This window comes from Alexandromys fortis, unplaced genomic scaffold (genome assembly GCF_014885135.2).
Source record: "Alexandromys fortis isolate MF-2015 unplaced genomic scaffold, M_Fortis_MF-2015_v1.1 scaffold_352, whole genome shotgun sequence".
NCBI lineage: Eukaryota > Metazoa > Chordata > Mammalia > Rodentia > Cricetidae > Alexandromys > Alexandromys fortis.
This window is the reverse complement of record NW_026068237.1, coordinates 493,658-507,064: the sequence shown is the minus strand read 5'-3', so window position 1 is coordinate 507,064 and position 13,407 is coordinate 493,658. Positions and strand designations below refer to the sequence as shown.

The 13,407-nt window shown below is 53.3% G+C and overlaps 1 protein-coding gene across 2 annotated transcripts; it reads right to left on the bottom strand.

Moving 5' to 3' along the window:
• Positions 1 to 334: 334 nt before the first annotated feature.
• Positions 335 to 3,828, bottom strand: LOC126493894 (regulator of G-protein signaling 3-like). 2 transcript variants are annotated; one of them, XM_050131004.1, is made up of 5 exons: positions 3,432 to 3,828; positions 3,230 to 3,331; positions 2,913 to 2,974; positions 2,122 to 2,288; positions 335 to 1,278 (listed from the first exon to the last, which is right to left on the bottom strand). In XM_050131004.1, the coding sequence occupies exons 1-5, from the start codon at positions 3,491 to 3,493 to the stop codon at positions 1,093 to 1,095; spliced, it is 579 nt and encodes a 192-aa protein (XP_049986961.1). In that variant the 5' UTR covers positions 3,494 to 3,828; the 3' UTR covers positions 335 to 1,092. The 2 variants fall into 2 exon arrangements, with proteins under 2 accessions (XP_049986961.1, XP_049986963.1); XM_050131006.1 differs by having other exon boundaries at positions 3,512 to 3,824.
• Positions 3,829 to 13,407: the final 9,579 nt, after the last annotated feature.

Sequence of the window (13,407 nt, the reverse complement as noted above, 5' to 3'; positions counted from 1 at the left end):
ATGGATGGACTAGGCCGCACAGGCAGCTAGGGCACCCTGCTGAGCTGCCATCCCAGGGCCAATCAGGCTTCACTTGGTTAGACTGTCTGTTACCTGCTGCCTAAGGACCTTACCCAAGTCACCATTTCACTGTCCTCAGCTGAGAAAAGCAAGGAAAGATGCCAAGATCCCCAGAGGCATGTAGCCCCCCTGAGGAAGCACCCTGCTGGGTGAAGTAGTCTGTCTTCAGGGTGGTCAACAGGTGGTAGCAAGAAAGGAACTGTTGGGATAACAGGTCTCCCAGCCCAGCCACCATGAAGTCTCCAGACCAGGAACACACAGAGAAGACCAAGAATGAGAATAACACAGGCCGTTTATTTGTTCCAGCACTCGTTACTCTGTGGCCAGAGGGCACTATGCCTTCCCAGATTTCTTGAGGGACACCCACCTAGGGGGTGCCAGATTTCTGCAGCACCCCCCCAAGGCCTTGTCAATCTAGAGGGCCCAGCTGCCACCACTGGTTCCTGGGACCAGCAGATGCCCTGAAACTGTAAGATGAAGGCCACCCCTACAGGTGGCGATAACAAGGCATTGGTTAAGATATTGCACTTGTAAGTTAAGGAAACCAACAGGGAGAGGGTCTCCTATTACAGTTCATGTGCCAAGCATCCAACTACGGTTTAAATAAATAAAATTTAGTTGGGGAGGATCTGAGCTGTGAGCCCCAATAGCCCTCAGGATGGCTAGAGCCCAGGCCTGGGCCTCCTGTCCCCTTCCCACACAGCCAGTTCTCTAAGGAACTTGGTCAGTGTGAAGTCTCCAGATCTCCAAAGCATGGAGCCACAGCTCCTGATCTGGCCACCAGGGCCCTGACCTGCCAGGGCCCTTGGTCCCCTCGTACCAGGGCATTAAGAACCTGATGCAGCCTGTCCTCCTACTCCTGTAGGGGCCTGGGTCTCTCTCAGTCCAGGCCTCGAATCCAAATGTCCATCTGTCTGTCTTGAGACACAGCCTCTGGGGGCTTGCTTGCCCCCTCCGTCACAAGGGAGGGACGCGGGTGGGCAGGGAGCCCGCTCCGCTTGGTGTGAACACTGAGCTGGATACTAGTGGTCCTTAGAGTGGGGGACTCATCTTCTTCTGGTTAATGAGATCCAGGTAGAGGTCAGAGCGGAGGAAGCGAGGGTATGAGTCCTTTTCCATGAGACCAAAGATGCGTTTTTGCGCCAGGTCAAAGCAACCTCGGGTGACACTCTGCAAGTTGTCCTTGGTGTGTTCCCGTGTGTATGAGTCCAGGTTTACCTGAGGAGTCACAGAGGAACATGCTCGTCTGGAGGCCAAGAACCAAGGAAACAGTGGGGCCACTGCAGCCTCTTCTATACCACATGACATTACAAAGGGACCCAAGACCTGATTCAGTCTGAGTAGAAGAATTTATGAGGCCTAAAAACCTTGAGGTAAGCACTCAGGGATGTTGTCCCTCAGTTTTTCTACATGCAGGCTAGAGGGTGCTTTCCTCAGACCTGTGAGGACCACGCCTGAGTGCCTACACACAGCGGACACTTGGTGGGAATGACGTCTCGGCAGGCTCTCTAAGACCCTCTTCACTTCGTGTGTGACTGACTCTGGGTGTTTGTGTGCACGCTTGCATGTGGCAGTTCCTCAGATGCCATCCACCTTTCCTTGGGGAAGATGGGATCTCTCATGGAACTGGCGTTCACTGTTAGCCAGCAAGCCATTCCGTCTGCTCTTGACAATACCTGGTTGTTTGTCATATGGGTTCCGCGGGTGCCATTTGGGCCTTTATGCTTTCAAGGCAAGCACTTGACCAACTGAGCAGTTACCCAAGCCCAGACTCTGCGTTTTTAAAATAAGGATAACATTCAGAGTTGCTTGAAAGGCCATCATAAAACTAAACACGGGCATTCATACATAAAGAGCCCAGCATATGTCTGGCACACAGCAGTGCCAAGCCAGGCCATTTCTGCTACGGGCTACCATCCTGTTCTCTAGTCCACCTGGCAAACTAGACACTAAAGGTCCCTCCGGCCTCCTCCCTTCCTGAGCTGCTGGCTGCCTCCTAGCAGCAGAAAGGCTCTTGGGCAAGGGGAACTGAAGACCCAAGGTCACAGCCTAAAGTCTTACCTCCTTGCAAGCCTGGATCGCAATGAATTCAGCAAAGATCTTCTTGGCTTTGGCTGCCATCTTGGACTGTGATTTGACCTTCTTGAAGTCCTCGCAAGCTAGCCAGAACTCCAGGTTCTCCTCACTGAACTCAGTGCGAAGGAAGGCCTGGAACACTTCTAAGCCATCTGTGAGAAGACCAGGCCAGGGTGAGAGGCACAGCCAGCCTTGCCTGCCCTTAGCCCCTCCGCACACTGTGCCCCCTTCCAAGAACCTTGAGAGTGGACATGCTGGGAACTCAGCGAAAGTCCCCAGCCCTGGAGAACAACAGAGCCCTGGGACATGGTCCCAGCCCTGGGAATGTCTTGCTTGGAGCCTTGGCTGACTTACCCCTACCTAGGCCTCAGGGTCTGCCTCTGTAAAATAAGGATAACCAAACCATCTCCTGAAGTCATGAGAGATCCAGAGGGATCCTGCCCCAGAGGTGACAGGCATGCTCGGCCCAGTGTGAACCCTCAGTACATGAAAATGTTTGCCCTTATTCTGAGAAAACGGTCTGAGCACACAGGTCCCAATAGCCTCTGGCAGGCAGGGCCAGTTCCCACAGGCAGGGAGAGGCTGGCAGGAGCCAACCCAAAGGCCAAACTAAGGGCCCTAGTGTGTGCCCCGCTGTTGTCTAACAAGAGCAACACCTGACTGGGACCAGGAGACAGTGAAGGCACTTCTGGGGGGCACTCTCTAGGCTGAGTTATGGGAAGAGGGCGGGGTGATAAGAAGGCAAGAGGGAGGCAGAGTGGCCGGTCCCTACTCACATTTGTGAAGCAGCAGTTTCTCCAGGGACTCGCTCCATTTGAGGGCTTCCTCCGAGGTAGGCCTGAGGGGTGAGGGTAGGAATGCGTAAGGTCCTCTGGCTGGGAAGCTAACTCTACTTCCAGCTCCTACAACCTCTGCCTGGCCTTCTTCCCAGAGCAGCAGTTTCTAGAAGGGGTTGTTTGCTGGGTACCAGGCTCCCCAAAACAACAGTTTCCCTCACCTTATAGTAGGATCCAGTGAACAAAGCCTCTTCCCCAAACCCACTGTCCAATCCTTCTCTTTAAAAGTCAGTGATCACATGGCAGAGGGTACCTACTTGAAGGACTTGGTTGTCTTGTCTGTCTTGCCGGCTGGCTGGGCCCCCGGAGATTCATTCCGCCTCCTGAAGATAGCCAGCTTATTCTTCATGTCCTTGGCTCTGGGGGCAGAAACAGAGAAGAGGGCTGATCAGTGTGGCACACATAATCTCTGCAAACTTGGGGTGCAGTAGGCTGCAAACTGGAGTGAGGGGCACCTACTCCTTCATGGTATGCCGCCTCTGTAGGTTCCCATTGCGCGTGAGGTACATGCCTCGGAGCATCTCCCAAGAGTCCCCCACCTTGAGACTCAGGATGATGTGAAGTGCGCCCCCTCAGGCTCCTGCCTCCCCCGGGGTTCCTAGGCTTCCAGGCAAATGTGCAGACTGCAGAGGGCTGGATCTCTCTCTCTCTCTCTCTCTCTCTCTCTCTCTCTCTCTCTCTCTCTCTCTCTCTCTCTCTCNCTCTCTCTCTCTCTCTCTCTCTCTCTCTCTCTCTCTCTCTCTCTCTCTCTCTCTCTCTCTCTCTCTTTCTCTCTCTCTCTCTCTCTCTCTGGAATCCTGGCGGGGATGACTGGACTCCAGGCACAAGTCCGGCTGGGACTCAGACAGGCGGAGCCAGGAAATGGGAGGGACCAGGGGGGGGAAGCAGAGAAAAACAGTCCTCCTGGCCAACCCTGAGAGGCAGCGTGAAAGGGGCAAGTGTTTGCAAAGGACAGCCCCTGGGGCCAGCCCCAGGCAGAAAGCCAGACCCAGTTATTTGGGACCCACCCCCTGTTACCATGGCAACGGGGGGGGTCAGCAAATTGCTGGGCAGGAAAGCGGGAGGGAAGGAGACTCTGCCCACCAGGGTGGCAGGACTGACTATTTTTAGCCAGGCTGCTCCTCCCAGAGGCAGATTTTAGTCTTCAGGAAGCTGTTGGTAAAAAAGGGGTTAAAAACCCATTGTTCAATTTCACACCCCTAGTTTGTGATTCCCTGCCAGCTCCTGCAAGCTTGTTGCTGGCATCAGAGAGGGGCATCCATTAACACAGAAGAGGTCCCCAAACTCTCAGGTGTTCTAAGTTTGAACAACCTAAAGTGTAAATACTATAAAATTGGGGAAAGGAGAGATGAAGAATATTTGATGGTTTACTTAACTTCTATGCATATTTAGTTTTGTGACCACACCTACTTTGACAGGAGGCTGGAGGAGTGTGTCTGGGGAGTTCCACCCTCCAGCACCACCCAATGCTCTCCGAGATACCCCCACAGCAGCTCTGGTAGTGAATGGGTATCTGCCCCCCTCCACCCTTACCCCCACAAACTACAGCTAAGTGGGGTGTGTCTGTGCAGACAATTGCTGCTCATACATTTTGCTGTCTCTGGCTGCAGACTGAGAGAAGCCCACTGCTGTTACTAAAAACAGGAGAGGGCATGGAAGCTGGAGAAAATGGGTTCACAGACCAGCGGGGGCTCCAGCCAAGGTCTGTGCTAGGGAAGACTCCATCCTCTTCCCCCAGTTTCAATTCCTTCTGATCTGTGGATGCTAGTGAACCTGGAGGGAAGGTGGCCTCCCTCTGGGGGTCATGACCCCACAGATCACTCCCTGCAACTCTGCTCCTCCAGTCTCCAGGGCCTGAGAAACCTAGTAAGAGCATGCATATGTGCACACACACACACACACACACACACACACACACACACACACACACACACACACACCATACCTCAACAACCCAGAGACCTTGTTAACTGGCACCAGAAATAGAGCCTGGGCAGCCTGACCAGAAAGCTTAGAGGATGGTATAGCATAGCTGGACCGACAGTGTCCCCTGCTGGCCATGCACTGATAATATTCAGGAACTGTCAGTTCAGCTCTGTGTATCAAGGACTTTTCTACATCATTTTTTGGCTCGGAGGCCAGGTCAAGCCAAGGCTACTTAGTTCCTGCCTATCTCTGAGAAAATAAATGCTCACTGTCCTGATGTTTCCCCCTGGACATTCAATATCTCACTGCTTCTTAGTATCTGTCAAGGGGGGGGGGTGGGGCTGGGGTGCAATCCAGCCTCCCCCCCCCTCATCCAGGAGAGTAGTATGGGGTAGATGAGAGAGATGCCAGGAGACTTCCTAGGTAAGGGATAATGATCAGGATCTTTCCAACCTACATGTTTTTGCTCTTTCTCTTCCGGGAGGCTTCATCATCATCCCCAAGGTCAGTCCCACTCATCTGCAGAGAAAACAGAGATACAGTGCTGTGTGCGGACCCAGGGGCTGCTGCTCAGACTCAGGGCACAGGACTCCAGCAGCCTGTCCATCCCTGGCAGAGCTCCCAGATCATGCTGGCAGCTTCTTCCTGGTTTGCTTGGAAGAAGCACAGCATGGCTCAGGCATCCTGGCTGCCAGGTGAGCATTTCCACAACCAAGACCCTGATGCTAGCTCAGGACACTCAAGGAGACTGAGAGCATCCCCTTCACCTCAAAGCACTCTAGGGCTCCCTAGCGCTCTTGGGATAGCATCCAAATCCTGTCACACGGCTGAGTCTTCATCACGGCACAAGTTCCATGTTGACACCAGATGCCACACTGTCAGCTAGTCTGGCACCTGTCATAGAGGCCTCCTCCGCTGCCCATGCCCAGGAGAGTTGGTTTGATGTCCCCATTCTTTGGTGACTCTCCTGTCCCTCCTTTCTCTGAGATCCAGCTTAGGTAAGACCTAGATTGAGAGACCTCATCCAGCTAAGAGGCCACTGTCACCAGGAAGTCTTTTGAATGTCTCCATCACGCCCAATATAACTTGTCTGAACCCTCCTCAGCTTGGATCCTAGTTTCCCAGAGGAAGCCTCAGTCAGACTGGTTGCCTTCATATGGCCAGCATGGTAGGAGCACACAAATACATCCGAGAAGAAGGATGCAGACTGGGAAAACGCACCTAGGCGTCCTCACTGCCGTTGGATCCAGGGCAGCAAATTTCCTCCCTATGTCTACTGCAGCCTGCAGAGTCTACAGTCCCAGCTCCCTGAATTTGCCTGGACTCTGCCTCTTGCACAAGAGGGCCTTGTTCCTTGTGTTCTCCACGTCCTCCTCACCTCATACCCTTCCTCTAGCTTCCTCTCATTAAGCCTCCTAGTAAGTCCATGAGTAAACAGAAGCTCACTGTACCTTGCCCAAACAGAGCATTTAAGAATAAGCCTCTATTTTAACCCAGGCTTTTTCAGACCCAGGCCAGCTGGCCTTGGTGAGTTCCCGATAGAACATCCCCATTGTCTCAGTGTGTGGGTGCACCCCTACAGGTCTCACTGAACATAGCGGTCAATGAGGACTACTGAGACCTCAAGAACAATGGCAATGGGTTTTTGATCCTACTGCACGTATTGGCTTTGTGGGAGCCTAGGCAGTTTGGATGCCCACCTTACGAGACCTGGATGGAGGAGGGTGGTCCTTGGACTTCCCACAGGGCAGAGAACCCTGATTGCTCTTTGGGCTGACGAGGGTGGGGGACTTCATTGGGGGAGGGGGAGGGAAAGGGGAGGCGGAGGTGGGGAAGAGACAGAAATCTTTAATAAATTAAAAAAAAAAAAAAGAATAAGCCTCTATAAGTCCAGGCCTGTCCACCAGAGGGCGCAGACACTCAAGTACCAAGATGACCGTTTTCAAGGAAATGCTCAGGCAAGGCCGGCTCCTTCCTGGGTCAGTTGCCACACCAGAGCGGTAAACTCGTGTGTGTGTGTGTGTGTGTGTGTGTGTGTGTGTGTGTGTGTGTGTGTGTCTGTGTGTCTGTGTGTGTCTGTGTGTGTCTGTGTGTGTCTGTGTGTGTTCTGTGTGTGTGTCTGTGTGTGTGTCTGTGTGTCTGTGTGTGTGTCTGTGTTTGTGTGTGTCTCGGGGGGGAGGGGGGAACGGACGACACACCCATGTGGTATGGAGCCAGCCCCGAGCACATATGCTGCTTCTACCAACTTGAAAAAGTTTTTAGTTGTTTTGATGCTATCAGAGGCAAGTGTCAGCTACCCGCCAAAACAGAAAATTCACCAGGATGATGTCTGGGTCACCAGCTTTAGTGCCCATGGTGCCCACACTAGCTCGGCGGCCTGATGTCACTTCTGCTGTCCCACAGAGGCAGGCTGCCCTTGCACTAGCCTAGCTCAGCGGTGCTTGGAGCCCCCACCCGTGGGAAAGGGCCCAGGGAGCTGGGTTTCCTCCCATTCTGACCTCGGCTTCCGCACTTTATCAGCCCCACACAATGGGCCTGGGGACCACTCCCACCAGTCACCACCCCTGGTCTCCGTAGTGCTGGGAAATGGGCTCTTTCCTTCCACTACTGGAGGTGGGGTGGGGTCACCTTCAGTAGGGACCAGTGGGCTGAGAAGCTCTGACCCTGGCAGTCAGCTTTCAGGCAACTAGAAACCTGGGCACAAAGTTGGGAGTGGGCTGGAGGGTGGTGGTGCTAAGGCAGGAACTCCCCCTGTCCTGGTGGTTCTTAAATATGCCTAGCAAATTTAAGCAGCAGCCTTGGGTCTTTGGAGGTGCCAGCATGAACCCCAAGGTCCTCTTCCTCCAGCTGCAGCAAGACCGTCCAAGGGAAAGCTTTCAAAAGGGCAGCTCCTTCCACCCGTTCCTACCCTTCCTCCATGACCCTGCCCTGCCAAAAGGTAACAGAAGTGAGCCCAGAGTCACTGGCCCTTCCATCCCCAAAGCCTGCCTGGCCTCACCCTGCCACCACTGGGACCAGGCGCTCCACAGTCTCTCGGAATAATAACTATAATTCCTACTGTCATTACCACTGTGATTATAGTCATGATTAAGAGTGTAGCTTCTAAACAGCCTGGATTTGAATCTTAGTTCAATCACATATTAGCTAATTGACCTTAACTGTGTTCCATCTGCTTGCCGCGTCTGTTTCCTTTATTGGTAAAACAAGGGTCACAACTGGACCCCCCTCCATTGGGCTGCTGTGAGTCAACAGTGGCCAGGGGTGGGGACATGGAGTGGTCGATGCTCATTACTCCTTGCAAACGCTACGGACCCGGCACTGTGCTCGTCTGTAGACACACATGAGCACGTGTAATCCTCACAATTCCAAGCACCATTTACTACATTTTTCCAAGCTTGCAGCTGGGGAAACTGAGGCCCAGAACAACATTACTTGCCTGGGCTCTTTAAGCTGGCAAGATGCAGAGAATTTGGGGCCTGGCATCAAAGCCCAGTGGAGTTTGAGGCTTCTTTATGAGCAAGGCCCCAGATGATTTCCTCTCTTGGTCCTGTCCTGACTCCCGGGGTCCTGTGTGACCATGTGACAAGACTAGTCTATACACAAAGCTTATTCAGACATAGGGAGCATCTTTAGGCTTTTTGAAAACAGAAAGTGTTATCCCACCCTGGAGATGAACAGCATTTTAGAGTTCTTTTGTCTGATCTTGGCTGGAGCCACAACAGCCCCTGCAAGGGGGCAGGAAGGAAGCAGAGCCAGGGAAGGGCCATCACCTGTGTTTTTCTCAATGTCAAATAATGGCCAGACAAGGCTGAAGTCAGTGATAACTCCTGAGCTCACACACAGAATTGCCTAGAGGGGGGCTCCTCTGCACCACTGTGCTGGGCCTCCAGGGGTCCAGCAGCAGGGGGCGCCATAAGCCAGCATGGAATGATCCATCAGAGAGCTCCTGGTTTCCCCCACTCTCTGGACCTCAGTGGGCACCCATGAAGCCGCCAGGTCAAGCAGGCAGCCTGTAAGAAGTGTGTGGTTCTAAGGCATGAATTCACGGCAGAATTCACTCAGGACACTTGGGCAGGATAGCAGAAGTGGACAGAGACCAGGATGTGACTGCTACCCTGTAGCAGGTGGCTGTGCTCAGAGTCACACAGCTTGGCCACACAGCCTGGGATCCCAGCAGCTCTGCCTGGCCTGTCTGGCACTGTACTGTGCAGGGGCTTTCACACTCTCTGACTTACGACTGTCAACATCCTGGAAGCGTTCCCAGTCCCATTTGACAACGGGAAACTGGAGCTCCAAGAAGAGACTTGTCCAAGGTTTCAGAGTCAGGGAGGAGACAGACCTGAGGTCGGAATGGTTTACCTGTCTCCACAACTGACGACTTCACTCTAGGGAGCCAGACCCAAGCTAGGAGGGTAGAAATCAAAAGAGAGAACAGGCTGCCTCTCCCTCACTCAACCTCCTATCAGCAGGAGGCTACAGGGCCCAGGGGCAGAGTCACAGGACTCACCACGTGGCTTGGGACAAAAGAGTTTCTGCTCCTCCCACAAAGAAGAACACTAGTGTAGGCCACTAGGAACACTAGGTGTGGTAGCTCAGGCCTGTGATCCTTGCACCTGAGAGGGTGAGGCAGAAGAAGTGTCATAAGTACAAGGTCAGCTTGGGTTACACCTCAGAAGAAGAATTAGCCAGGCTGTGGAGTTAAGAAGGTCAGAACGGCTAGTGTGGGGAAAACTGCTGAGCCTGGTGGTGGCGGTGGTGCACACCTGTAATCCCAGCACTCACAAAGCTCAAAGCCAGCCTGGTCTACAGAGTGAGTTCTAGTACAGCCAGGGCTACACGGAGAAACCCTATCTCGAAAAACAAAACAAAACAACAACAACAAAAAAACTGGTTGCCATGCTTGAAGCACCTCAGCGACAAGACAGCTATTCACAGAGGACCCAGATCCTAGCTTGAGCTCCCAGCCCAGCTACCGAAGCCTCCCAGAAACCCTCTGCAGTATTAGCCCCATAACTACTCCAGCGAGGAAGCAGGCTCAGAGATGGCAAGGACTAGCCCAAGGCCCTCCACTAGCTACAAAGGCTGTTCCACCAGGGACTTGTTTAGTCTGGGCTCCCTGTCCTGGATGGGTTTCTGACTAAAGCTGGAAGGCAGGAACGACGAATGCTCAGAACTTAGAGTGGAAGCCACATGGTAGAGTGGCCCCCACAGACTAGAAATAGCCTCTGAAGGCCCTGGCAGTCTGTCACTCGGGCCTGAGAAAGGAAGTGGCAGGAAGGAAGAGACAGGGGCGGGGATGGGGGGTGGAGATGGGGAGATGCCAGTGGGAACCTTGGGCAACACTAAGTTGAGGCTGGAGGGATCTGGTACAGAGAGACCCACTAGACTCCTAGGTAGGGGCATTTGTCCCGGGGAACTGAGGTCATCCGGACTGAGGGGCAAGTTGGAGTGCATGCATGAAAGTGTATGAACTTCTCAGTATATAAATGTTTGTGTTGGAGCAAGGATGGTGGGAGAAGGGAGGGGTTAGTGGGAGGCAGGCTAGGGAGGCCTTTGGTCCTCAGCTCTCTAGAGAAGGGTAGCCAGTACCTGTGTAGGCCTGAGATCTTATCTCTTGCCTGCAGCAGCTGCCTCAAGGACTGGCCTGAGATGGTAATGGTGGCCACCAAGCTTTGGCAAGTATCACAATCCCTGGAGCATTCAGCCTTGGAAGTTCTGACTCCAGAGAGCTGAACTGAGAAGTCACAAGGTGACACCCTCTCTGGGAACTCACAGACCCAAAGCTCACAGTCCTGATGGCCTGACCACCCTCCTGCAAATCCCACGTCTATAGTATTGCTGGTGCTTACAAAGCTGAGAACACTTTGGTTTGGTTTTAGTTTTTTGTTTGGTGTTGGTTGGTTTTGTTTTGTTTTTTGAGACAGGGTTTCTCTGTAACAGCCCCAGCTGTTCTAGAACTTGCTCTGTAGACCAGGCTGGCCTCAAACTCACAGAGGTCCACCTGCCTCTGCCTCCCTGGTGCTGGGATTAAAGGCGTGCACCACCAAGCCTGGCTAAGAAGGCTTTGGAGGCCATATCCCAACTTGGTGTCACAGTAAGTTGGAATTCATTAGTAATGTCTGGGAACTGGCGGTAGGTATGCCGGCCATGTGTGTCTGTCTGTGCTTTAGGGGTACCTTGTTCTAACCTTATCCTCAGTTTATCCTAAATGTATTTGACCTTCCTGGCCCTAATGGGGGCAACTTTTTCTAGGTTTTCTCAATGATCCCAGGCCCTGGGGTCTCTCCTAAACTTTCAGATCTCTGAGTGTTGGTGCTCCCGCCTAGCCTCCTGTGGTTGTCATGACAACACTTTATTTAGCATTGCAGATGCACTTCAAGTAAAGAAACAGAAGCAGGGCTCCCTGAGGGCTTCTTCCAAAGTGTGGCATCAGCCATGTCCTCAAGCCCAGGCTCTGCAGTTCATCCTTACCACTCAGAGACACAGAGGTAGGAAGTCCTACTTCTCAGGGAAGAAGAGCTGGTCTCAGAGGAGCTGGTGACTCACTCAAGGCCACACTACAGGAAAGGAATAGAACTTGGGCTCACATTGGCTGCTGGACATAAAGGCTACAGTGCGGTTTGTTCCATTAGGCCAAGTACCCAGCCCACGCAGAAAGCTCTTTCTTTCTCTTCCCCAGCTGACATCATCACCCCACCCCCGCCCGCATCACTTCTGCAGCCTCTGCTGTGGCACTGAGCAGAGGGTAGAGCAGAAAACCGTAAACACTGATTGGCCTGTTTATAAACATCTGCACAAGGCAAAGAGCAGAGTTCTTAAGAGTTCTGGTCTTGGAATCAGGTTCTGATTCTGGTTCAGACACTTGTAAGTTATGTGATCTGGGTCAAGTCATAGAACCTCTCTGGGACTCAGATTTTTCATCTGTGAAATGGGCACAAAATACTCTCTAGTGCACAGAGCTATTGAGCAGATTAATGTGTTGGTGGGAATTGCTTAGAATAAACATGGGCCGTCTTTGTCGTTAGCTAATAGATTTCTAGTCTGGCTAGGCCTGGACCAGATCAAAATCGTAATATTTCTTTGGAGGTGGGGGCGGCAGGGTATGTGTGGAGGTTAGGAGATAACCGTGGGCATCGGTCCTTGCCTTCTGCCTTGTTTGAGTCAGGGTCTTTTTCACTGTTTGCTGCTGGTACCAATCTAGATGACCTAAGAGTACCCATCATGCCTTAGGAGCATTGGGATTGCAGAGATGCATTCCCTTACCTAGCTAATGTGGTTCTGTGGAACCAATCAAGGTCTTCCCCCACAGCCGTCTCCTGACAACAGCCCTGCAATACTGCATGTTTCCAGCTACTATCTCGAACCTTTAAATCCAAATGCACAATGTTCTGGGCCAAACCACACCTTCTCTGTCTTCAGTGGGGACCACCAGACAACGGATCTGGGAAACAGAACACCTGAGCATATGGCTTCTCCTTCTTGGTACCCCGAGGCCTTCCCACAGCTGCTGAAATCGCCCTCCCCATGCCCATCACCTGCCCTCCTCCCAGCTCCTCTTCTTACCTTCCTGTGCCCAGTGAAGAACAAGGAAAGGTGGTGCATGGAGCCTCCATTACGACCCAGTTCTTTTTTGAGGGTGCGGGGTGAAGGGATGGCCCAGGTGGAGGTGGTGCCCTCACCATCAGAGCAGTGTAAGGTGGTGTCAGAGGAGAAGCAGGGCCCACGGGTCTCCTGCAGCAGGCTGCCCTCACTGTGCGTCCGGCGCCGCAGCGAGTTCTGCACACGCAATGAGAGGCCGCCCTCAGCACCTTGGCCAGTTTCAATCAGGCTGCTGCGTTTGGCCTCGCCAAGGTCCCCATAGTTGTCATCGCTGGTGTCCTCTTCCTCATCCTCCTCCACTTCTTCTGCCTCCTCATCCTCACCAGAGCTGCCACCATGGGCCCCGTCCTGTTGGCTGTAGGCACTATCCAGCCGGACCTCAGGGATCACAAAGTTAGGCCTGGAGGCTGGGGATGCAGCTGCCGTGGTTGCTGGTTGCTCCCCGGAGCTGATGATCTGTCCATCAGGGACCTTCTCTGGCGGGGAGCCCTGGCTATGAGGAGACCCCTGAGACAGCGGAAAGTTCTGGACTGAAGCAGAGGGTTCTAGGATGACAGGCAGCTCTTGAGGGTCCTGGCAAGATGGGAGTTCTGTGGTTGGAGGAGATCCCTGGCATGGTGGGGAGTCCTTGCTTTTTGAGGTTTCTGTGTTTTGAGGGGGTTCTTGGCAGGTAGCTGTGTCTCTACTGGGTGGTGACCCTGGGCCAGGAGCTGTTTCTTGCCCTGTAGAAGGGTCCTTGCTGGGTGGGAGGTCTTGTCCCACAGGAAGCTCCTGCCTGGAAGAGGGGTCCTTGCTGGGTGGGAGGTTTTGTCCCAGAGGAAGCTCCTGGCTGGGAGAGGGGTCCTTGCTGGGTGGGAGGTTTTGTCCCAGAGGAAGCTCCTGGCTGGGAGAGGGGTCCTTGCTGGGTGGG

What these genes read in the sequence shown, in the direction of transcription:
- LOC126493894 (XM_050131004.1), bottom strand. Translation starts at nt 3,493, where the DNA reads ATGCTCCGAGGCATGTACCTCACGCGCAATGGGAACCTACAGAGGCGG. An exon ending in AGGCGGCATACCATGAAGGA is followed by an intron (nt 3,332 to 3,431) that starts GTAGGTGCCCCT and finishes TTCTGCCCCCAG; the next exon opens with AGCCAAGGACATGAAGAATA. An exon ending in AAGACAACCAAGTCCTTCAA is followed by an intron (nt 2,975 to 3,229) that starts GTAGGTACCCTC and finishes CTCACCCCTCAG; the next exon opens with GCCTACCTCGGAGGAAGCCC.